Here is a 24,259-nt window from a genome sequence, read left to right on the forward strand (position 1 = left end):
TTGTCCTTCAAGTATAAAGAACATATGCAAAAATTCAGGGAAAACAATATCCATAAACTCTTCATTTTTGTAGAATTATTTTTGTTAATCTAACAAAATGCTGATGAGGTTATCCTGAAGTTACTGATAGTTGCTTTATATGATAGAGCATTAATATCCAATATGGTAGCCACTGACCATATGCAACTATTGAGCACATGAGGTATGGCTAATATTAATTGTTATATGCTATAAATGTTAAAGTACACACCAGATTTCAAAGACTTAATACAAAGAAAAGTAAAATGTTGCATTAGTTTTTATTTCATATTAATGATATATTGAAATGATATTTTAGATATACTGCACTCAGTTAAATAAACTGTAATTAAATTAATTTTACCTGTTTTCTTTCTTTTTTCTTTTCTTTTCTTTTTTTCTTTTTGTGAGACAGGGTCTCCTTCCCTGTCACTCAGGCTGCAGTGCAGTGGCACAGTCTCAGCTCACTATTAGCCTCAACTTCCCGAGCTCAGATGATCCTCCCACCTCAGCCTCCCAAGTAGCTGGAACTACAGGCACATACCAGCACACCCAGCTAATTTTTCATTTTCAGTAGAGACAGGGTTTTGCCATGTTGCCCAGGCTGGTCTCAAATCCCTGGGCTCAAATGATCTGCCCACCTCAGCCTCTCAAAGTGCTGGGATTACAGGCATGAACCACTGTGCCTGGCCCCTATTTTTACTTTTTAGAATAGCTACTGGGAAATTTAAAATTCGATTTGTGGTTTGTATTATATTTCTGTTGCACAGCACCATAGTAGACTTTGGGGAGAGATTTCACTTGTTTGTACTATTTAGTTTAGTTTGATCTTTTAAAATACGTGTGGTTATTCATATAAAACAATAAACTCATTATTCCTAAATTGAATAAATAAACCAATGGACAAAGAGCTATGCTTTCTCCCTTGGGATGTTGAGACAACTAGCTGGGAGGCTCTGGATGGGAAACAATAACAAAAGAATGGAGAACAGCTGTTCATTGTCCAGCCCACTCCCTTTACAGATAGGAAAACTGAGACCCCAAAGGCCACTTACCACTCTAAAATCTCATGGACTCAAGTGTGCAGTAGATGAGGCTGAAGACTGGCATTTCAGATGAGGCAGGAATACTGACTTAGGGGACATTCTCAGTAGCTCCCATGAGCCCCTCCAAGGTATGTAGCACCACCTCCAGACAAGGAGTCCACTTCATCCTGGCTCATACCCCTTGCCCAGTGTGCTTCCTCTTCCAAGAAATCAAAAACAAGATACTTCCTTTGGCCTGTGGAAATAGGGACTCTTTTTTTTCTGCAGGTATAAGTTCCAGCCTCCCAGCCCTGCCTTAGAACTCTCAGCCCTTGGCACCACGGAGCTCAGCAGCTTCTGCGCCCTGCCTTGCCATCTGCCTGGTGGGCATGACCAGCTCAGAAAATACCCCAAGTGAGCTGAGGTGTTATTGGGAAAGAGGACTCTGAGACCCATATAGCCTATGGGACAGGGCTGACTCCAACAGGCTACCCGGTCACTTTCACCTCAGGGGGAATCCAAGGCCCAGATATTGAAAGGGCTCACCTGTGGTCACCATTCAGTCTGGGGGAAGACCTGGGGCCAGACCTCCCAGATGCCAATTTGATTTAATTAAATCTTCACCAAATTATATTATTATTGTTGTTATTATTATTATTATTATTATTCAGAGATGGAGTCTCGCTCTGTCACCCAGGCTGGAGTGCAGTGGCCTGATCTCGGCTCACTGCAACCTCCACCTCCCGGATTCAAGCAATTCTCCTGCCTCAGCCTCCCGAGTAGCTGGGACTATAGGCACCCGCCACCACGCCCGGCCAATTTTTGTATTTTTAGTAGACGCAGGGTTTCACCATGTTGGCTAGGCTGGTCTCGAACTCCTGACCTCAAATGATCCACCCACCTTGGCTTCCCAAAGTGCTGGGCATGGCGTGAGCCACCATGCCCGACCCAAATTTTTATTATAAACCCAACATATACTTTTGTTTTAAAGAGACAAACAATACATAAATTGTTATAAAGTTAAAAGTGAGTTCCCTGTTTTACATAGTCTTATTCCAAAAAGTATCCATTGTTAGAATGCTTAGGAGAGAAAGTAAGTTTTCATACTACTTTAAAAATAAGACCAAGTTCTTAAGCTTGGCTACACATTGGTGTCACTTGAAGACTCTGTGAGTCCCACCTTAAATTCTGATGTAATTGGTTTGGGTAAAGCCTGGGCATCAGGATTTTTTTCAGTTCCCCAGGTGAATCTAACATGCTAGGTTAGCAATTTGAAATAGGGTATGGCCAGGGAAAACCTCACTGATAACTTAATAGTGGAGGTGGTAGAAAGGGGTGGGATTCTGGATTTATTCTGAAGGTAGGGTGCAAACAGGATGTGAGAGAGAACCAAGGATGACTCAAAGGTATTTGGCCTGTGTGCCTGGAAAGATATGAGTTACCTTTAACAGAGATGAGGCGACTATGGATGGGCACGTTTGGGGTGGGGCGGAGCATATCAGAAGCTCGGTTTTGGAGATATTCAATTTCAGATGTCTTTAGACATCCAAATGGAGAAAGCAAGTAGACAGTTAGGTAAATGAATCCAAGATCCAGGAAGAAGGTCTGATCTAGAAATATGTGGGTGTTGCCAGAGCATAGGTTACATGTGGCATGGTAGTGGAGGTCGTTTCTAGGTACTGACAGGGCTGCGGGTATAAAAGAGAACCAGGCCACAACTCTGTGCTCTTCTGACTTGGCAGACACCCCAAGCTATGCATGCTGCATCCCACGCTAGGCACACTACACAGACCACTTAGCTTTGTGTATCTACCCACCTGCGTTCCTGTCTCATTTACAGTCTGCTTCTTTACTGCTTTGGAAGTAAACTCAAGTAAAAGCACCTTGAACAAATTGCCTTTGCCCATGGTCTAGACTAGCTCACTACCTTTCCTTCCTACATATGCACACACACCACCCGCATGTGCTAAGGGCTCCTAAAACCCTTCAAGGAGCCTACACAGCCCATCTATGCTGGCTACACAGACACCAGTACCACTGTGTTAAGACTGCTGCACTTACACATGTGGAGCTTCTAGAGTGCCCTTTGCCCATCCCTATCTTGGATCCCAGATCCCAAACCAGAATAGCCCATACCCAGTTAATACATTTAGCGTTTGCTGATTGAGAACTCACATGTCCTGAGATGGGTCAAGTCTTAATGAAAGACAGAACCTGTGCCTCCAGGAAGCACACCATCTGGTGAAAGTGAAGGGACAGCAGCCAGGACAAGGAACATGTGTAAGTCCAAGGCAATCTGAAAGTAGCAGGAGTGGGGCATGGACAGCAGCCTGGCACATCAAGGGAAACTTCCTGGAGGGAGCAACTTCTCTTATCTGGGGTGTGTGTGTGTGTGTGTGTGTGTGTGTGTGTGTGTGTGTGTGTGTGTGTGTGTGTGTGTGTGATGGAGTGCAGTGGTGCAATCCTGGTTCACTGCAACCTCTGCCTCCCAGGTTCAAGTGATTCTCCTGCCTCAGCCTCCCAAGTAGCTGGGACTACAGACGTGCGCCACCAGGCCAGCTACATTTTTTTTGTATTTTTAGTAGAGATGGGGTTTCACCATGTTGGCCAGGATGGTCTCCATTTCTTAACCTCGTGATCCGCCCACCTCGGCTTCCCAAAGTGCTGGGATTACAGGCATGAACCACTGCGCCCGGCCAGCCTCATCTGGTTTTGTAAGAGGGAACCAGGCAGTTGAGAGGTGTGCATGGTTGGTGGAATAGGGCATTCTAGGCTAAACCACTATGATGGGAGAACTGAGTGGGGTGGGAGGGGGGGGGAACTGCAAATAACACACAGTTGATGCCAAGTGTGCCAGAGGAAAAGATAGAAGATGAGGGCAGTGGGAGGCACCCGCCTAAAGGCTTGTTTTATAGGAATCCAGGGTTATGTAACCAGCAAAGGAGGTGGGTGGGGCACGCTTCAATCCAATGAGCCTGGCTTCAAAGCCTGGGGTGGTCTGAGGACGGCGCACAGCACGAGCTCCTGAGGAGCCTGCTAAAAAGTCAAAGGCTGGGCCACACCCAGACCAACTGAATTAGTAGGATCTGGACCCTGGGAACCTACATCATTTTCACAAGTGCCCCCAATGACTCCGATGCACACTACAGTTAGAGACCCACCACCCACAGCTCTCCCGCCCCTCCACTCTACCCTTGCTGATGGGGACTGGCTCTCAAGGCCCCCAAGAAGTAGGATGATTCATTTCCATGGTCAGGGATTATGCTTTCAGAAACACTCCCAAACAACTCAGGGAGTTCTGGGAATCACAATCAGATGGGGATGGGGAGGACGGGGGAGCAGATCAGGAGAAGACATTTCCAGCCAGGTGGGAGGAGGTAGGGTTTTGTTTTGTTTTGTCTTAGTGTTTTGTGGAGAGGGTTGCGGGCATAGGGCAGGAGGTACTGTTCAGGCACCCAGCAAATAATCCCCAGTCCCCAGCTCTTCCCAGGACTCAAGGACAACAGGCAAAGAATCAAAGAAACAGCTGTTTTTATTCCACAAACAGTAAACTCCATCCACCACACAGTGACACACACCCTGCAGCACATCCCATCACCTTGGCCAGCGCTGCCAACCAACCTTTCTGCAGTGAGGTCTTTTTCTGTGCTGTCCAATACAGCAGCCACAGCCCACTTTTGCTTATTGAGCACCTCAATATAGAGCTGGCCACTACAGGTGGGGAAATGAATTTCTAATTTAAGTTAATTCAAATTCAAATGCCACATTTGGCTTGTGGCTCCTGTACTGCACAGCACAGCTGCAGGCTCTGACCTGGTCCAGGGAACTTTGGTTCAAAAGCCAACTCCAAGGAGAACAAATGGCAGAAAGAGCCCATGGGCTCCCCTCCCCAGAGAAACAGCAGCTGCAACTGCTGGAAGGGGCAACAATCAGAGTGGGGGGACACCTCGGGCACGCCGGATGAGGTTGGCCAGCCGCTTGGCCAGGCTACCTGTGCGGGGCTCCTCGATGTGGAAGGTTCGGGTCAGGAGATTGTAGAAGGAGCCATAGCACACGGCCACCACAGTACACGTGAGGCAGATCACGTTGTAGGGCATGCTGAAGTCTGGTGTCGGCAGGTTCACCAGCAGCGGCTCCGTGTAGAGCCGCACAAAGTAGTTAGAGCCATCAGAGACCGGGAACCTGGGGTCAGGGGAAGAGCAGTGAGACAGGACTGGCTGCTCCTCCCCATCTCACCCCATCCTCATTCCGGCAGTACTGGGCAATGCAACACAGTGTTTCCAGTGTTCTCTTAGGCTCAAAACCTTTCAACAGAAGGCATAGCTCAATTTATAAATCTGATAAAAGGAGAGCGGTGGGTGGGGGGGCAAGAGGAGGGAGAGCATTAGGACAAATACCTAATGCATGCGGGGCTTAAAACCTAGATGACGGGTTGATGGGTGCGGCAAACCACCATGGCACATATATACCTATGTAATAAACCTGCATGTTCTGCACATGTATCCCAGAACTTAAAGTAAAATAAAAAATAAAAAGGAAGGAGGGAAGGAAGGAAGGAAGGAAGGAAGGAAGGAAGGAAGGAAGGAAGGAAGGAAGGAAGGGAGGAAGGAAAGAAGAAAAGAAGAAAGGAAGGAAGGAAGGAAGGAAGAAAGGAAGGAAGGAAGGAAGTGGGGAGGGAGCGAGGAGGGGAGGGGAGGGGAGGGGAGAAAGAGAAGCCTGGTGTTGAAGTGGAGGAAAGGGGCCCTGCCTTTGCTTGGTTGCCTCTTTCTTAGCCTAATTTCAGCCTAAATGCCACCTCCTCAATGAAGCCTTCCTAGATAACCCAGTAAATCAATTCCTACCCCACCTCTGACACCATTACTTTCTAGACCAGAATTCTCCCTCTAGACTGTAAGCAAAGGGAGGCCAGGGCCAAGTCTGTTTTGTTTAATCTTGTACACCCAGTGCTCTCAGAAGCACTTGGCACTTTGATAAGTGCTTGATTAAATATTTAAGAGCATCAAGGAGTAAATGTAGGCTATAAGTAAAAATATTCTTCTAGAAGCACTTTAAAATAATTTTATAAAGTCTTCACAAATTTCACAGACTGCCAGGATTTTTATTAAGACTGAATTAAATCTACACATCTCTTTGGAAGATATAACATCTACCCTGAACTCCCCTGCAGGAGCCTGGTCACCTGTGTTCAGGCCCAGCAGGCAGCTGAGGATGTGTTATCAGTGAGTGTGATCACACTTACAGGCTGTTGAAGAGGGGACTCTCTTCCCAGTCCACTGGCTTGGCTGCTACCACGCTGGGCACAAGGGCGCTGAGGACAGATGGGCTACAGAGAAGCAGAGAGATGGCCCGTGTTCCCACCTGGCTCCCCTACCAAGGGGTAAGCAGCAGAGAGGGTAGGTCAGTGGGGTGAGAGGTGGCCTGTGGGGGTGGAGCCCACCTGACATAAAAGCCATGGTTAGGATCTGGGGTGTATTCGGTCCACTTCAGCAGCGCCCGCTCAAACTGGATGGAAACCTTGGTGACTGAGTTGGCCGGCAGCTGAATCAGCATCTCCAGGAGGTGGGGTTGCAGCCGGTCCTGGGCAGGCTGGTAGTGGATGTAACCTGGAGACATGCAACGGTCACCCACACCTCTTTCCTGGGGTCAGGCTACCTGCTTCTCCTGTCCCTGCTGCTTGCCATGGAGCCTCAATCTGGGTGCCTAGAAGGTGGGCTTGGCAGCGTAGAAGCCAGGCAGGCTAGGGAAGAAAGCAGGGGCTGAGAAAAGGGAGAGGATGTTTCCAGGGCAGTGATCCCAGGATGCGGTCAAGAGAGGTTGTTAGGAGTGCTGCAGACTGCTCATCAATCTTCACATCACTAAAACTGGGGCACCAGACACCAAGTGCCTGATGTGGTGCAAGAAGTTCACAGAGCCACCTGGGAATTTTTCTTGCCAAAAATGTGGGACGTGAATCTAATCAGGTTTCTAAATCTAACCACCAATACACAAGAAATATAGGAGATGGAGGACCGTGTTAAACACCAGCACAAGGACAAATCCAGAATGTGGAACATTCTATACAACAAATGACCCAGTTCCTTCAACAAATAATTGGCATTTAAAAAAAAAAAAAAGCATGGGCACTGCTACAGATGATAAGAGACTGAAGAGTACCACACCAAAAGCAAGGTGTTTATAATAAGAGAAATTCTGGGTGTGGAGACGGGGAGTACATGGGAACGCTGCGCTTTGTGCTCAGTTTTTCTGTAAACCTAAAACTGCTCTAAGAAGAGTCTATTAATTTTAAAGAAAAATAATTTTTTTTTTTGTTGGTGACAGGGTCTCACAGGGTTTCACACTGTCGCCCATGCTGAAGTGCAGTAGTATGATCATGGCTCACTATAGCCTTGATCTCCTGGGTTCAAGCGATCCTCCCACCTCAGCCTCTTGAGTAGCTGGGACTACAGGCATGCGACACCACCCCCAGCTAATTAAAAACAATTTTTTTTTTTTTAATCCCAGCACTTTGGGAGGCCAAGGTGGGCAGATCATGAGGACAGGAGATTGAGACCATCCTAGCTAACACAGTGAAACCCCGTCTCCACTAAAAATATAAAAAATTAGCCAGGCGTGGTGGCACGTGCTTGTAGTCCGAGCTACTCGGGAAGCTGAGGCAGGAGAATCGCTTGAATCCAGAAGGTAGAGGTTGCAGTGAGCCGAGATCACACCACTGCACTCCAGCCTGGGTGACAGAATGAGGTTCCGTCTCAAAAAAAGAAAAAATTGTAGAAGTCGGGGGTCTCACGATGTTGTCCAGGCTGGTTTTGAACTCCTGGACTCAGGTGGTCCTTCCATGTCGGCCTCCCAAAGTGCTGAGATTACAGGTGAGCACCACTGTGCCCACCCAAGAGAAGAACTTAGGATAAAGCAAATGCAATGTGAGAACCTTGTTTATCCCAATTTAAACAAATATAAAAACACATTTTTAAGACCACAGGGGAAAACAGAAGTGGTAATGACATGGTTACATTTTTAAAAATCCTTGAAGTATTTAAAGGTTAATTGATGCAATGTCTAAGATTTGCTTTAAGATACACCAGCAGGCAGTGGCTTACACCTATAATCCTAGCACTTTAGGAGGCCAAGGCAGGAGAATCGCCTGAGGCCAGGAGTTTGAGACCAGCCTGTGTAACATAACAAGACCCTGTCTCTATGAAAAAATTAAAGGCATGGTGGTTCATGCCTATAGCCCTGGGGAAGCTGAGGTAGGAGGACTGCTTGAGCCCAGGAGTCTGAGACTGCAATGAGCCATGATCATGCCACTACACTCCAGCCTGGGTGACAGAACTGTCTCCTAAAAAAAAAAAGTGCAGGGTGGGTACGGGGGATTATTACACTATTCTGTTTGGGTTCGGGTTGAAATTTTCCAAAGGAGAAGTTTTAAAATAGTAATAACAGAAAAACCTACAGCATACACAGCTAGGATATCTGAAATAGAGATTTTGAAGGTGGTACAAATAATGGGTGCTGAAAATAAGTGAAACTATTCACCATAGATTTGAAAACATAGGAATCAATGAAAGTACTGAAAGGTTTTTAAGTTTGGCTGTTTGGGATATGGTACAACCTCTTCCTCAGAGGTCTTTTACTTTACTACTAGTCTCCCCCTACACAAAAGAAAAGCAAGTGTTTTAGTACTATACCTGGCACCTAATAGGAAGCACTAATATTATCTTCTCTTTAGAAAAATAATAAAAAAATAAATTTTAGTAAAAATAAAATTTTTTTTTAAATTTTAATTAACTGTACCTCTTTACCCCTCCCAAGGAAGCAAAACACCATCTACTCCAGCTCTGCTATCTTCCTAGCTTCAAAAGCCCAACATTGCCAAGCCCTTTCCCTACCTTAAAGAGTCTATGAATCATCACAAAACCCAACGCTCCAGAAAGGAGGCAAAAGTAAGTGAAAAAGGAAGCTACTGTCCTTGTACAGTCCTATTAAGAATCACCAGTATTATGTGTTTTAATGATGTCCGTTTTATAAATTACTTCTGAACCTGGCACAGTGAGGCTCCCGTTCCAGTTCTGAAACTATTCCTTACTCTTTATGCCTGTGTCACTTTTCAGAGGTACTTCAGGAACTACCAAGGGAAATGAGAGTTTGGGGGACCCGGAGAGGGCACGAAAGGGTGGGCGGGGGGCCTGGTTCAGGACTCAGGTCCTCACTTGGTTTGTTCTCCTTGCCCTTGGAGGTGATGGTGAGGGTGTGCACATACAGCCGCAGATACCAGGGTACGGTGTCCAGCAGCAGCACTGGGAAGGCCCGGTATGGGTGGGTGTTGTACAGCAGTGTGCTCAGCTCCCCCTTCTGCAGCCCATAGCCGCTCACGTACCGCTGGGCATGCAGGAAGGGCACTGGGGGGGCCTCTGTGTAAAGAAATATCAACAGTCAACAGCTACCAAAGGTAAGAGTCACTCCCCACCCCAACTGCCCAGGCCATGTTCAGAGTCCCAAGCCAATGAGTAGATAGGGGAACAGTCCTGCCACTGAAACTGGGCAATCTGGGTTCTGGAATCATCCCTGTCTTCCCCAGCCAACAAGCAATGATGACAATAGGTTGCTAGTATCAAAGTGCTTATGTGACGAACACCGTGCTCCCTTCGAACCCAAACCAGGTCCTCTCAGGATATTCTGCTCTTTCCCTTGGTAAGGGAACTGAACTACAACTGTAATTAACCGACACCTGCCCTCAACTAGTAGACATTGTATTTCTTGAGTGCAGCGTCCTCTGTCCTATTCAACACTCTATGCATGGCACTTAGTATGAATTCAAAAGTATTTGGTTGATCAAGCAAATGCATGAACTAACTCCGTTTTTCACATAATCTCATCCAATTCACTGAGTATACTCTTTATTTTTCACATGTGGATGCTGAAGCTTGGGGAGTTTAGGAACCTACCCAAAATCAGAGCTTGGAAGCGCTAGAGTCAGCAGCATATGACTCTGGAGATCTGGTCTAAATACAACCCTATCATCTTACAGCAAAGACATGGGATTGTGAGTCTTTTCTCTGTAGCTGTTGCAACCCGGCAGTCCAACATCCACCCACTCACCATTCTCTGGGGGTCTCTTCCACTTGAGCTGGATGTTGAGGTTTCGAGAGTTGTTGATCATGGCGGTGTCAAGCAAGTCATAGATGGCATAGGTCTTCCGAGTGCCTAGGATGATGTCCTGATATGTAGTGGTCGGGGGTGGGTTCACCTCTAATGTCTCGTTGTCCTGGGGACACAAAGGCAGGGCTAAGAAGCAAGCAGAGCGGGCAGGCTGGTCTTGGGGACCAGGGCTGTGTTTGTGTGTGTGGTTGGAGACCTTGTTACCTGGTTGTAGTTGGTGATGTCCACATAGACTCGGCTCTCTGAAGCCAGGGGGCAGGGCTCCGTGAGGGTTCGAGAGAACATCCGGAAGAGCGACCAGTCTGAGAAACAGAGAGCAGGGCTGAGCAGGGGCCAGGCCTAGGCCTAGTCCACATAGATAAGGCAGGGCTGGCATGGGTGGGTAGAGATGAGTTGCTAAGGTAACTTACCTTTCTTCCCCTGCCCCGTGATGAAGGCATCAAATACAACTGACAGGGTCTGCCTCAGCTCCCAGGAGATGCTAGTACAGCGTGCATTCTATCACAAGGGCCAGATGGCAGCAATGAGGGGGTATCACTCTCACCCAACCACACAGCCCCAAAAAAGACTCCTACTCAAACTCAATCCCTCATCTATGTATCGTCACATCCATCGATTTGCTACCACCCACTCCTGAGCACTTGACCCCGTGCCAGACCCTGTGCTGACAGCTTTATGTGCGTCAGTTTGACAAACTATCACAACAACCCTACGAGTGGATTCTACTATCAATGTCATGTGACAGGGTGGGAAACCAGGCTCAGGGGAATGAAATGATTCACCCGAGGTTACGCCAGCTGGCAAGTGACTGAGCTAGCAATTGCACCCGCGTAGCTATTGTTCTGAACCACTATTTTCCATGACAAATATTTATTCAGTCCCTGCTAGGCAACCACTGTTTTCTTGGTGCTTGGCCAATGCCCTGAATAACCATCATCACATGTACCACTCAGTACTCACTCAGCCCAAGCCAGACACTGGCCACATGCTTTACATGTACCTTCTCCGAGCCCCTGGATGGCAGCTTCCTCTACTCCCCGTGACTTACTCTGCAAACAGGGCGGATATGCACTGCCTGGGAGTGGTAGCTGGTGTGGAACAAGCGATCCGCCTTCAGCAACACAGAGAGGCCTGCCTGGAGGAGACAGAAAGAGATAAGAGAAGAGAAGCCCCATATGGAGCACTTGACATGTGTGCAGGTTCTGTATACATGCCCCCGGCTGCCAGGCTGCGCGGCCTCACCTTGGAGCTACAGGGCAAGAGCTTCTTCCAGGGGGTGAGGTTTTCAGTGCAGACCACCTCCCGCGGCAGCACAGCATAGCGCAGAAAGTAGTGGTCAGTGTCTGAGGGAGACAGAGGTCTGTCTGGGGTGGGCCTTGGGCTCTGACCCCTCAGAATCCACACTCCAGAGATGGGAATGACCCTCCTGCTCCCCACACCACCTCTAGCACCACAGTCTGGACAGTCACAGCTGGGAGTGGGACTCCCTTCTCTCCTTGGGAGAAAGCATGCAGAGATGGCACAGTATTGGGGGCCTGCACACACAGGGGACTTAGGATCTAGCCCAGGCTGAGGAAGCAGGAAACTGAGGGAAAAGGAGGCAAAGGTTTGGGCAGGAGGTAAGAAGAAGAAGGAAAGGGCTGTAGGGGTTATCTCACCATTGGCCAGACCCAGGGGTTTGAAGGAGGCAGTGGGAGTGACCGTGTTGGTGGAGTCGATGAAGTTGAGAGAGGCGCAGAAGATCCCTGAGAGGACATTACTGAGCTCCTTCCAAGATTTATCCACACTGGATAGAGACACAAATCCACTCACTGTCCTGGGGCTATCTCTGCTCCCTCTTTCAGAGCCCACAACTGGTTGCTAAACCTATGGTAGGAGAAGGCTGTATTCTTAACTATTAGACGGGCCAGTTGATGGAGCTGGAACACTGCTGCCCCCACCCAGCCCACTTGCTGGGTCTCATCCTACTCAGCCCCTTTTCCTCACTCTCCTCTGGACATCTCTGCATCCCCATGGGTCTCTGCTCAGGTGATTCTTCCTTCCTTGCAAGCCTTTGCTCACTTCTTTCTGCCTACCTTCACGATCCGGCTCCAGTTCTTACCCCCTCTCCAGGAAGCCTTTCCTGCCTTCCTTAAGCACAGCCTCCTCTGTGCAGTCATGGTTTTGACCATCCAAGTCTCCTACTAGGTCCCTCCTGGGAGATGGCTAGGTGGCAGCAGCATTGTGTCCTGAACACCTTTTCTCCCTAACTAGGCTGTAAGCAACTTGAGGACAAGGACCAGTCTGGGTTATCTATGTGCTTCCCCTGACACCATGGAAAGCGCCTCATATATCAGAGCTGAAATGACCTCACAGATCTTCCTTGAATGTGCTTGGCTGGGCAAAACAATGCACACTGCCCTGTGTATACTCTGGGAATAAAGGTAAGACCTGGTTCTACTATCATGGTGAGAAGTCTTATATCCAAAAAGCTCACTGAACATGGGAAAAACAACTGTTCTAGGATTTCATAAAAACATCAAATTAAATTAGATGTTCTTTTCTTGGAGAAATATCAAAAGAGATTTGCTCTCAGTTATAGAAAGTCATAAAACTTAATAAGCACTAGAAATAATTCTAAGCATTAGTTCCACATTTCAGGCAATTATGGGCTGAGGGGAGACAGTGACAGCAGAGTAGACAGGAAAGGGTAGGGGAGCCAGAGTCGAGGCAAGAGAGAAAGTCTTGGCAAGCTAGGGAGTCACTGCTTATTCCTTATTCCTTAGTGTTGTCTGGGGGCTTTTGATAATTCTATGTACAGAGGTTTTCAACTGCTCCAGTCCTTAAGTGTCAAATAAAAATGGCAAACTTGAAGCCTGAAAACTCTACCCAAACCATAAACATGCTTCATTTGGTAAGGACAACATTGACCCACACAGCACTTTAAAATTTTTTAAATTACTCGCTGATATTTGAATTTGCTAATTTTCACATTAAATTCCAGATTTCTGGCATCTCTTGAAAAATGAGGCCAGGTGTGGTGGTTCTTGCCTGTAATCCCAACACTTTGGGAGGCTGAGGCAGGAGGATCACTTGAACCCAGGAGTTTGAGACCAGCCTGGGCAATAGAGTGAGACCTTGTTTCTACAAAACATTTTTATTGAAACATTTGAGTCTGAACACATTAGGCCTCTATTCCCACATGGCAACAATCCATAGAAGCTGAGTGGCAGAGCTGTCTTCACTAGAATGTTGCACAAACTCTCTAGTCTGCCACAATTCCTGCTGCTCCCTTTTATTGCCCTAAAACTTGTTATATCATACTTGCACTATTGATTTCTTACAGTGGGATTAAGACGAGAATGAGATATATTTCTCATTCCTGTGTTTGTCAATTTTTAAAATACCTTTATTCATTTCTTACCTATGTGGCCCATGTAGACATGTTTGCAACCACTGCACAGAAAAGTTCTATTCTAAACAGGATAGCCACAGCAGCCACTGGGAAATAGTGGTTTGTAGTACAGGCACAGTAACTAGACCTGCCCCCTCCCAAACAAAAGCAGTTTCTCTAACACTGTGATGTGGCATCCTGTTGGCCAGTTGTAACACACAGATATGTTATGGTTGGCCTTTGTGATATTTATTATCATTTAAAAAAATATTAATGAATGCCTTTTAAAAAGTTATCCAGTTGCCAGTTTTCTACTGCCTTACCTCCAAATAAGCATGAACTGTTTGCTATTTGCCTCTCCAGGGATATGCATGTGCTATCTCAGTTCTGAAAGTTTTAGGATTGGGAAGTTTATTCATCTGTGGTAACATTTCTTACTTCCAGTACCAGCTCTACCCCCATGGAATCGCTGCCTACTGGAAATGCTGTCCCCTAGAGCAGTGGCAGGATGACAACACCTTCCCAGCCACATTCCCTCCATGGCCTGCAATGGGGGCCCAAGGTGTGCACTCACTCAGTGACAGTGTCTTGGAACCAGACCCAGAGCTCTGCACCTGATGGGGCCTGCAGGAAGGGTGGTCCCCAGTATCGGGTCCTCCAAAAGCCTTGTGTGAATGACAGGTGCAGCTCCCGTAGAGAATACTTGGAGATCAGCTGCCCCAGGGCTTTGGGAAAGAGCCTGTAATGAGACACTGTGGAAAAGGGATCAGGTGAGTGACGATCCCCACCTCGTCGGGGTCTACATCCAGGATCCAGAACTCCACCCAGGAATTAGGCCCCGCCCCCAAAGTTTGCCTCCATCCTATGGCCAGCCAGCAGGCACCACGGAAGTCTTTATCTGGTCAGATCTCGCGCCCTCACCTCCTTCCCGCTGAAGCTCCGAATCCCAGCGCGTGCGGAACTGGAATGTGGCGGCTACGTCCCCGGAAGGCAGTGGGGTGATGACAAGTTCCTCCCGCAGGCTGTCGCGTGGGGGTTCTGCAAGGCACCAGCCTCTGGGCCCCAGGAGCAGCAGGACGAGCAGAGCAAGCGGCATAGCCGCCGCCATGCCTGCGGCTACTTCCGCCTACCCACCGGCGCTCGGCCCCATGAAAAGCCGGTATCCAATAGGAAAGGCGTATGAGAAGTGACTTCCGGTGCCGTCCCGGAAACCGGGATGCGGTTATCAGAGCGGCCGCCTGCGCAGGTCGCGAAGATTGCCTCCGAGCTGGTGGGTCTAAGCGGGGTATTGCGAGGACACGAGAGGGAGTAGGCAGCGCGAGTAACCAGCTTGAGGCCGCACCCAGTTCAAGACGTTTCCACCCACCAGGAAATGCTTAATAATAGGGAGCTCCCCCCCCTGCCATTTTACCCATCTGATAGTTGAGGAGACATTGACTGAAAAAGGTCAATTACTTTTGGGAAAACCATTGTGGTTTTAATTTGCATTTCCCAAAGTAAGAGGAACTTCCTGCCCCTCTTAGCTTCTAGTGTCTCCATTTGCTGCAACCCCCCCAAATAAGTGGTTCTTTTATTACAAAAATGTTCAAACAAAATTGAAAGAATGAGCACCTGTTTTCCACCACCTAGATTCTACTATTTACATTTTACTATACTTGTACTTTACCACATATTTGTCTATACATCCATCATCCCATCTTGTGCAGACATTAGTAAACTTTCCTTTAAGTAGTTCAGCATGCATATAATTAACTAGAGTTCAGTATTTGCGTTTTTCTTTTGATGTAAAATTCACATACAGTGAAATGCACAAATCCAAAGTACACATTGACTGAGTTTTGACAGATGCACACACCTATGTAACCTGAACTCCTGTCATAATACTAAACATTCCTAAAAGCCCAGAAAATTGGCCAATACCCTTTCCTAGTCAATCCCTGCTCCTCTACCACCTTCTAGAGGCAACTACTATTCTGATTTTTTCCCACAATCTGTTCCAGAACTAAATATAAAGGAAATCATATAGTATGTATACTGTGTAAGGCTTTTTTTTTTTTCTCATGGGAAGAATGTTTTTGAGAATCATCCATGTTCTTGCATGTATCCACAATTCTTTTTTTTTTTTTTGAGACGGAGTCTTGCTCTGTTGCCCAGGCTGGAGGGCAGTGACCAGATCTCAGCTCACTGCAAGCTCTGCCTCTCGGGTTCCCGCCATTCTCCTGCCTCAGCCTCCCTAGTAGCTGGGACTACAGGTGCCCGCCACCGCACCCGGCTAGTTTTTTGTATTTTTAGTAGAGACGAGGTTTCACCGTGTTAGCCAGGATGGTCTCGATCTCCTGACCTCGTGATCCGCCCGTCTCGGCCTCCCAAAGTGCTGGGATTACAGGCTTGAGCCACTGCACCCGGCCCACAATTCTTTTTATTACTATGTAGTATTATGAATTTATCCATTCAACTGTTGATGGGCAGCTTTAAAGTTTTTGGTTATTATGAACAAGGCTGCTGTCTGTGCAAGTTCCTTTGTAGACATATATTTCTCATATCCTTTGGCCAGGTATTTAAGAGTGGAATTGCTGGGTCAAAGAGCAGGTGTATATTTAATTTTATAAGAAACTCTCAGACCTTTCTCCAAAATGTTATCATTTTATGTTTCCATAAACTATGGGTTCCCATTGCTCTACATCCTGGTCGGCATTTGAAGTTTCTAACTTCTTGTACTTTTTAGTTTTGACCACTTGGGTATGTATGTAGTGGCTGCTCGTTGTGGTTTTCATTTGCATTTCCCTGGTAACTAAAAATGTTAAGCATCTGTTCATGTGCTTATTGGCCATTTATTTTCAATTTAATTTTAATTTTAATTTTTGTGAAAGGTCTGTTAAAGTCTTCTGTGCCCTCACCCCTTTGTTTATGGGCATGTCTTTTTATTGAGTTTTAGGAGTTCCAAAGTTAAATTCATGCTTTAGTTTTTCCATCTGCCCTGTAGGAAACACATTCATGAAGGATTTCATGAACAGTGTCTTGGTAAAACTCATGGCCACACTTCTAGAAAGAGCCAAATTTGGTGTCAGGCAGGTCTGTCAAGATATGCCCCAACCAACCAGACATTTCCAAAAAGGAAATGTCAGAAAGATGTCTTTATCTCATTATGTCTTCATTCTACCTACATTCAGTGTTCTTGTCCCATTATACATGAAATATTAGGAAGGCCATGGACTTAGATGTCAGAAAGACAGGAGTCCAAATCCCTATGCCAACCTTTAATCCATGTGAGCATGATCAACCCAAGTATCACTTTTCTTCATTTGTATAATGAAGAAACCTACTTTCAAGGTTGTTAAGATGAGAAATTATGTACATGTAGGATATGGAATGTAGCAAGTGCTTAATAGTAACACTCAACCCTATCACCTAGGCACTAATATGTAAATGTAGATAATAGTGCCTAGGTGATAGGGTTGCTTGAGTTATTATTAAGAAGTAGGTAAGAAGTACAGAAACTAAGATAATAAAGATCACAATGAGTGATGGAGCTAGGACTATAGTCTACACTGTCAAACCTCAAAATAATAATTTTTTAAAGGTAGCTGCCATCATTATGACTATTTTGTACTTCTGTGTTTTCCTTTTGAAATTGCCTGTCTCCATCATTCAGGACCCAGCTACCTCTAGTGAAGACTTACCTTCTCCTCCTCTAGTGGTCTACAGGCTTTGTGTATTTCTGCTACATCCCTCATCACATTGTTTCCATTATCTGTGGCTATGTCTGCTCCTGGAAGAGCTCATGGTCACCTTAGTATTTCTGTTGCCTAAGCAAGGTGACTATCACATAGTAGGTGCTCAGTAATGTGTGAATGAATGAACAAACAAGATGACATCATAGCACAGTTCTGTATTTTCTCTAATCTGCCATGCTGTTCAGTGTCAAGTTCTGTGCACTCCTGGGGTTGCTACAATGTGAGCCTTCCCGGGAAACTTTTTCTGAGCTCCTCCTTTCCGAAGTGTGTCAGGATGTCCACCCTATGACAAGTCCATGCAAATATCAGAAGCCACGCTGTGGCTTGGAGACTGAAAGCTGGGCTCCTTGACTTAGAGTTGGCTCCAGATCATCCTCCCATCTCCAAAGGCACTGTGTGGCCTCAAAAACCAGACAGCTAGGCTCTGGGCTGGCATAATCCATGGTTTAACTTTAATGCAACACTATAATCAAATGGTGAATCTGAAGATTATAATTTTTTTAAAAAGTGACCATATTGAATATGGTGTTTTATAATCTACTTTTTCTTTCAAGAGTTATCATAAATGTCTTTCCCCTAAAAATATGTGGCGGATAGATGATACAATCTTGGTATTATTTTGATTACTTTTAAAGCTGTATGATGAGAACACGGGATATTTTTCTTTCCATGTTTGTTGTACGTTTGAAACCCCCATAAGTTTTTCTAAAAAACCAAAGAAACAAAAAACAGTCAGCTGGAGATGATGGTTCTGAAGGCCAGCCAAGCCCCTGTGGTTTGGCAGGAGAAAAGGTTATTGTCCCAACTAGGAAGTAGTCCTGGGGTCTCAGCTGACACTAGACTTTTCCAGGCGGGGCTGGGGCTCATAGCAGCCAAACTGAAGGCTCCCCATAGGCTCACAAACAATTCTACTTCTCTAGAGGGCTGTAAATCTCTCTCCCAAGGCAGGCTCCCCACAATCTTCGCATTATGTGCCTGGGCTACTAAGAGATTTATTGACATGTTGATGGCAACCAAGCCAGTCTAGCTTCTCATCATTTGCCATGGAAGGAAGGGGGGTGATCCTGGGAAGTGAGAAGCCCTGCACAGCAAAGCTATTGGGATCATGGGACGCAGCCCAAGAGATGGCTCAGCCACAGTCAGACAGGAGATAGAACCTTGCTACTCTAAAGGAAGGAAGGAGAGAAGCCACAAGAGGACAGAGATTATGTCTTCTGTGTGCAGCAAGGTCATAAGCAACCCAGAAAAACCCCAAAAGTTAATAGAGAACTGGGCCCTGGCCCAGCTCAGTGGATGATCTTATCTTGGACCTAGAGGCTTTTGCACAGAAGGTATTCACTCCACAAGCTTCCTGGAGACAGGGAATGGCTGGTGGACACTCCTACTTCCCTGGAGTTCCCACAAGTTTCTCACTAGTGTTAGGAAAAACACTTAGGAACAGATACTTACACTGGCCTCCTGCAGGGGTGAGAGCTGGATGGGACAATAGGAAGACTGCAGCCTTGTCACTCAGGCTTGGGTGGCACAAAAAGCTTTAGGATTTTGGCTGAAGGTCACTGATCCCATGTGTGATGTTCAATGTATGAAGGGAGGTGGACTTTTTTTTTTTTTTTAAATGTGAGAAATGATTTGGTGTTTCTTAAGACTGGGTCCTATAACCTCTCCTTTCATTCAGCATTCTCTCCCTGGGCATTCTCTCCGTCATTCACACCCATGGCTTCACTTACCACCTATACACTGAGAACTGATCGTTTTCATTTTCCAGCTCAATCCTCTTATCTAAATTCCACACACATGGCTGCAAGGGCCTACTCAACATATCCTTTTGGATGTCTCAAACACATCTCAAACTCAACATGTCCCAAACCAAATTTATGGCCTTCTTCTCAAACCTGGCCCTTTCCGAAACTCCCCATCTGGGTGACTAGCCCTCTGTTCCAAAAAGGATGTAAGGAGCCAGAATGGCTGGAGTACCCCCTCACTTGACATGCCAAGGAGTTCACGTCTATCTAGAGACACTAATTTGAGAGACTCTACTGGAAGACTATAGGATGGTTGGCCAGGTGCAGTGGCTCACGCCTGTAATTCCAGCACTTTGGGAGGCCAAGGTAGGTGGATCACCTGAGGTCAGGAGTTTGAGACTAGCTTGACCAATGTGGTAAAATCCCGTCTCTATGAAAAAATACAAAAATTAGCATGGCATGGTGTTGTGCGCCTGTAGTCCCAGCTATTCAGGAGGCTGAGACATGAGAATTGCTTGAACCTGGGAGGCAGAGGTTGCAGTGTGCCGAGATTGTGCCATTGCACCCCAGCCTGGGTGACAGAGCAAGACTCCATCTTGGGGAAAAAAAATAACTTCCAAAAATTTATTCCTAAATGGGAATAGACTGGCTGTGTCCTCTTTGCCCATCCCCCATTTCCTCTCCTGCTTTCTGCCAGTCTCAAAGTCTTAATGGCTGGGGCTTTGACAGCCACCTTGACGTGAGGTATTGCTAAGAATGCAAGCCATGTGCAAAACAGCAAAAGGAGCCCAGTGCTGAGTAACGATGGAGCTTTCATGTAGCCCTGTACTTCTTACTTCTACATGAGGAAATAACTTTATACCTTAAGTCATGATCTTTTACTAGCTGTCAAACTGAAACCTGATCCAGGCTTCAACGGATTTTACAACCTGACCTTTGTCAGTCTTACCTCTCCCTTCATTTCCTCAAATCCAACAATTCAGCCAAACGCAATGTTTTTTTAGCTCCTCAAGGATATGCTCTCTCCATTTAACGTCTTCACAAGTTGCTCATTCTGCCTGGCTTATGGGCCGTGTCTGGCTAACTCCCAATCGTCCTTCAGCTAAAAACAGCTCTTCAGTGACCATACAAACTAGGTTAAGATGCCCCTATGTTCTGGTGCCAGAGTAGTTCCTCCTCATGCTATTTATTACACTGTGAATTATAATATTTACTTGATTTTCTCCTCCATAAACAGTAAACTCTATGAAGGCAGGTATACAGTACAGCCTGTCTTGCTCAAAACTGTATTCCAGATGCCTAGTGTGGGTGTTCAATAAATATTTCTTGAATAAACAGAATGAATGAGTGATAGGAATATGGGATCGGTTAGAGAGCTAAAGACATATAGTGGGTTTGATATCTTTGCAATGTGAAAAATGAAGTGGAATGGTTGGCATATTATTATTAGTTTATTATTTATACCGTGCTCTGTTCCAAAAAGGATGTAAGGAGGCAGCATGGCTTGAGTACCACCTCATTTGATGAATTAAGGAGTTCACATCCATCTAGAGACACTTGTTTGAGATACTCTATTAGAAGACTACAGGATGGTTTGGGGGAGGGAAGAGTGCTAAGAAAAGCAGTGGCATCTTGTCCAACCTCATCTTCTCTCTCCTCATTTGCAAAGCTTATCTCAGGAGTAAGCCAAAAACTGGTGGGAGGGTTGCAGCAGGAAAATATTAGCAGTAAAGCAGGAGAGGGTTAATTCTTAGAAAGGTACACAATCCCACCATCCTTCCCACCTCTCGTGCCTACTGCAAGTAAAGAGTCTGGTCTTCTCCCGAAAGGCTCCGGCTGGGCCTACGGTCTCATGTGGAAAATAGCCAGCATGGTCAGTCTGTAGGCAGGGGCCCACTGCTAGCTGCAGGCTCCAGGCTCTGCCCCTCCATCACCCCTTTCCTCCTCTTCATCCGACTGTGCCAAGGGCGTGTCTGCTCCATCATCACTTGGATTTGGGCTATGCAGGTTGGTGGAGGAGTCGGAGGAGGAGGAGGAGGTCCTAGATGTGGTCCTGTCTGATGTAGGCACCGGCAGGCTCAGCTCCTCCAAATGGTTGTCCACCCCTGCCCAGAGAGAAAAGCTGGTCAGGCCACAAACAGGCCTTCAGAGAACTCTTAAAGATTATCTGGCCAGGAGTAACTAAAGCCCAGAGCGGGGAAGAGACTTTTCCAAAGTGACTTTGCCAGTCCAGCAAAGAGCCAGGATTAAGATCACCATCTCCTGACTGCCAGCTCCTTCCACTTCATTATACCATGTCTGGGTTCTAGAGTCAGGTCAATCAATGGTAAGAGTCCAAGTTCCACCTATATCACTTATTGCTGCTGAGTGGCTTTGAGCAAGTCACTTTCCCTTTCAAGGACTCTGCTCCTCTTCTGCAAAATAAAAGGGAGACCTACATCCCCAAAGGGTTTTGGGAATAAAATCTAAGAATGCTTATAAAATGCCTGGCATAGTAAGCCATCAATAAATAGTAGCAGTTTTAATTAAAAGAATATCTGTCTTACAAGTTAAGCATATGGGCTTTGGAGTAAGACAGACATGAATTCCAGTTTATCTACCTTCTGGCTACAATGTGACTTCTCTGAGCCTAATTTCCTGCTTATAAAATAGGGATTATATCACCTACCCTGACAGGACATTGTAAGGACTGAGATAATATATGTAAAGTATTTTAGTACAGTATTGGAACCTACTTAAGTACTCAATAAATATTAATATCATTATAATGACTAAAAGTACTTAAGTTGCCAAATGTAAAAATTACATTTTTACATTATTTTAATTATAGTGACTAATTATATTAATTTAACAAATGTAAAATTAAACAAGAGATAGACAGTTCCCAGAATTTTGGATTGGAGATGTGTAACCCAGTTCCCCCTCAGGGTCAACTTCCCTAAAATCAGAACAGGCAGCTGTCTCATTGGTGGAAACAGCCACTTCCAGCCCTTACTTGTATACTTCCCCAGCCCAGCCTTGCAGCCTCGTTTCAGAGCCTGACATTCGGCTCTGGCTGACTAGCACTGAAGTCCCCAAAGCAGAAGCATACCAGACGACTGGGGGGTTGGTGGAGGATCTTCGCAAGGCAAGAACACATCTGCTCCATCCGGATCCCCAAGGTCAATAAGTTCTACTTGCTCCAGTGTGTCCACATTCACTTCCATGGATGAGATACTACCTATGGGGGCTGTGGATCAAGAAGTGGGCAAGTCAGGAGGACCCAAGCTGCACACCAGGACAGTGATAGTTATATGTCAGGTCCCAAGTTAGAAGCATAGAGGGCCAAGAAAACCAGAGAGGAGAGAGTCTCACAAGATTCAGGACCCACAGGACATCCTCCCTACCCTAGCCCAGTCCCTCTTCTCAGGACTTGGGACTTACGTCTCTGTGACTCGAGATGCAGGTGGGACAGAGGAAAGACAAACTCTGTCTCTGGCTGTAAAATGTCCTCGAAGAATTTCTGCCGCTCCCGAAGGCGGAGCTGCTGGCGCTCCAGGGCGGCCCGAGGATTTGGGTCCATGTCAGCTCCTGGGGGTAGAGGAGCAAAACAAGTACAGCTGCAAAGTCGAAAGACAAGACAAGGGGGACCTGGGCTTGGGGAGCCCCACTGCACCAACGTCCCAGCAGTGGGGCCCCTGGCTCCAGCCTGGACACCACTGCCCTTGGCGACCTCTTTCCCCTTCCCTGAAACCAAGTGTGTCCCACAAACCAAGTCTCATGCAGAGGCGGGGCTTGCCCTAGCTCCACAAAGGGGATGCCAGTTCCAGGCACTGCAAGAGAGATACTCTGTATTCAGGGAACACAGCCAATGCCCAACTCTCCGTATCATGTCCTCCTGAGAGGGGTTGGAGGGATTGGTTGAGCACAAATCCAGGAGGTACTTTTTCCCCTTAATAGGCCCTGCTTGCCTCAGAAGGCCAGGGACAGGACAGGATAGAGACAGAGATTTTAGGATGGAGGGTTCCCTTCCTCCAGTGCTGCAGCTCACCCCTTCCCATCCATCAAAACCCAGACAAAGGCTGAAGCAACCCCTCTCACGCCCCTCCCTTTCCACACACACAAACACACGTACACACGCGTGTGCCATCCACCCCAAACCCTTGCTCTGAAGACACAGACCTGACTTCCAGACTAGGCTCTGCCCCTAAGGAAATCACCTTTCTGGTCTTAGTCTCCCCATCTGAAAATGGCATAATCGACCTACCTGCCTCAAATATAAGACCCTGCTTGTGAAGGTGAGCAATATATTTAGGAGACGACCATCTTTTCTTTGAACTCCAACAGCTCTTTATCCGTCCCCCTCCTCGGACACATCTCACTGACTTATCTCCCCATTAGTCAGTGAGGAGCAATTGGAAAGGCGGGTTCTGGGTCCAGTTCAGAGCAGGCCTCCTGACCCCTAGGGCTGAGAAGCCGAGAGCCGGCCAGAGCACTGGGGCAATGGGCCAGCCCAGGCCGGTGCATTCACTCCCATTCGCTCATCTCCTTCCCGGCGTTCTGCTCTGAGCCCATCACCAGAGGCAGGGGAGTTTCTAGCTTGAGGATCAGACGTCATCCTCCGCAGGCTGCCTTCCCCACCTCATCTGCACCCAGCGTATCCCAGACCCTGGCCAGCTCCACGGGCGCCGCGGAGGTGAAGAGGGACCCAAACCCGAGTGGGCAAGGCAGGGCCACGGAAGTGTGGGGAGACCGTGCGGCCGCGGGCTGGCGGCGGAGGAGCGAGGCGCTGACGCCGATTCCTGGGAAAGGCTCTTAGAGCTGCCGCCCAGGTCACAACGCTAAAAATACCCAGGGCCCCTGGAGCCTGCTCCAGCGGCGGGGAGGGGGAGGGAGAGGCCGAGGTCGGGGAGCTGATGCGGGCCAAGGGGCTCCGGGACACCCCCTCTTTTTTCCCCTCCCCCTAACCCCACCGATCTCACGAGACTGAAGGAGCTGCCCCCGGGGCTCGCGGAGCCCAGAGGTGGAGAAGGGGAGTTGTTTACGCGACCTATACGTACTGGAGAGGGGGTGAAGAGATTTGGGGGCAGGAGGCTGCCAGGGGCAGGGCAGGAGCCAGCGAAATGGAGAACTCCCTCTCGGTCTCAGCCCCACCCGCACTGGAGCCAGCAAGAGGGAAAAAATTCCCTAAAAAGGGACACGCGGCGTCGGCAGAGGACGGGGGGGAGGGCGCCC

At 47.2% G+C, this 24,259-nt stretch overlaps 3 protein-coding genes across 10 annotated transcripts in view; all 3 read right to left on the bottom strand.

Moving 5' to 3' along the window:
* Positions 1–4,562: 4,562 nt before the first annotated feature.
* Positions 4,563–14,765, bottom strand: PIGT (phosphatidylinositol glycan anchor biosynthesis, class T). Of its 6 annotated transcripts, none has more exons than XM_011928931.1 (12): positions 14,491–14,765; positions 14,144–14,321; positions 11,855–11,982; positions 11,439–11,539; positions 11,245–11,331; positions 10,607–10,694; positions 10,401–10,498; positions 10,137–10,302; positions 9,248–9,448; positions 6,481–6,646; positions 6,283–6,366; positions 4,563–5,225 (listed from the first exon to the last, which is right to left on the bottom strand). In XM_011928931.1, the coding sequence occupies exons 1-12, from the start codon at positions 14,675–14,677 to the stop codon at positions 4,973–4,975; spliced, it is 1,737 nt and encodes a 578-aa protein (XP_011784321.1). In that variant the 5' UTR covers positions 14,678–14,765; the 3' UTR covers positions 4,563–4,972. The 6 variants fall into 6 exon arrangements, with proteins under 6 accessions (XP_011784321.1, XP_011784325.1, XP_011784322.1 ...); XM_011928935.1 differs by having other exon boundaries at positions 14,184–14,321; positions 14,491–14,759; XM_011928932.1 differs by lacking the exon at positions 11,855–11,982 and having other exon boundaries at positions 14,184–14,321.
* Positions 14,766–20,477: 5,712 nt separating this feature from the next.
* Positions 20,478–24,253, bottom strand: DBNDD2 (dysbindin (dystrobrevin binding protein 1) domain containing 2). Of its 3 annotated transcripts, none has more exons than XM_011928946.1 (4): positions 23,292–24,253; positions 22,469–22,615; positions 22,137–22,274; positions 20,478–21,150 (listed from the first exon to the last, which is right to left on the bottom strand). In XM_011928946.1, the coding sequence occupies exons 2-4, from the start codon at positions 22,605–22,607 to the stop codon at positions 20,945–20,947; spliced, it is 483 nt and encodes a 160-aa protein (XP_011784336.1). In that variant the 5' UTR covers positions 22,608–22,615; positions 23,292–24,253; the 3' UTR covers positions 20,478–20,944. The 3 variants fall into 3 exon arrangements, with proteins under 3 accessions (XP_011784336.1, XP_011784335.1, XP_011784337.1); XM_011928945.1 differs by having other exon boundaries at positions 22,797–24,253; XM_011928947.1 differs by having other exon boundaries at positions 24,007–24,160.
* The window catches only part of SYS1 (Sys1 golgi trafficking protein), a 50,941-nt gene continuing 49,256 nt past the window's right edge, over positions 22,575–24,259 (bottom strand). Inside the window, exon 3 of the mRNA XM_011928940.1 lies at positions 22,575–22,615. Within this exon, the coding sequence (XP_011784330.1) occupies positions 22,609–22,615 (7 nt within the window). The 3' untranslated portion in view covers positions 22,575–22,608. The remainder of the gene's footprint in view (positions 22,616–24,259) is intronic.

This window comes from Colobus angolensis, unplaced genomic scaffold, assembly GCF_000951035.1.
Source record: "Colobus angolensis palliatus isolate OR3802 unplaced genomic scaffold, Cang.pa_1.0 Scaffold8, whole genome shotgun sequence".
In the NCBI taxonomy this organism is placed as follows: domain Eukaryota; kingdom Metazoa; phylum Chordata; class Mammalia; order Primates; family Cercopithecidae; genus Colobus; species Colobus angolensis.

Bases quoted from the DNA above. Each gene is read 5' to 3' on its own strand.
- PIGT (XM_011928931.1), bottom strand. From the start codon at position 14,677: ATGGCGGCGGCTATGCCGCTTGCTCTGCTCGTCCTGCTGCTCCTGGGG. The intron at 14,322-14,490 runs GTGAGGGCGCGA...CCTTTTCCACAG, and splicing joins GGAGCTTCAGCGGGAAGGAG to TGTCTCATTACAGGCTCTTT. The intron at 11,983-14,143 runs GTGAGTGCACAC...GTCTCTATCCAG, and splicing joins TTCCAAGACACTGTCACTGA to TGTGGATAAATCTTGGAAGG.
- DBNDD2 (XM_011928945.1), bottom strand. The intron at 22,275-22,468 runs GTAAGTCCCAAG...CTTGATCCACAG, and splicing joins GCATCTCGAGTCACAGAGAC to CCCCCATAGGTAGTATCTCA. The intron at 21,151-22,136 runs GTATGCTTCTGC...CTCTCTGGGCAG, and splicing joins ACCAACCCCCCAGTCGTCTG to GGGTGGACAACCATTTGGAG.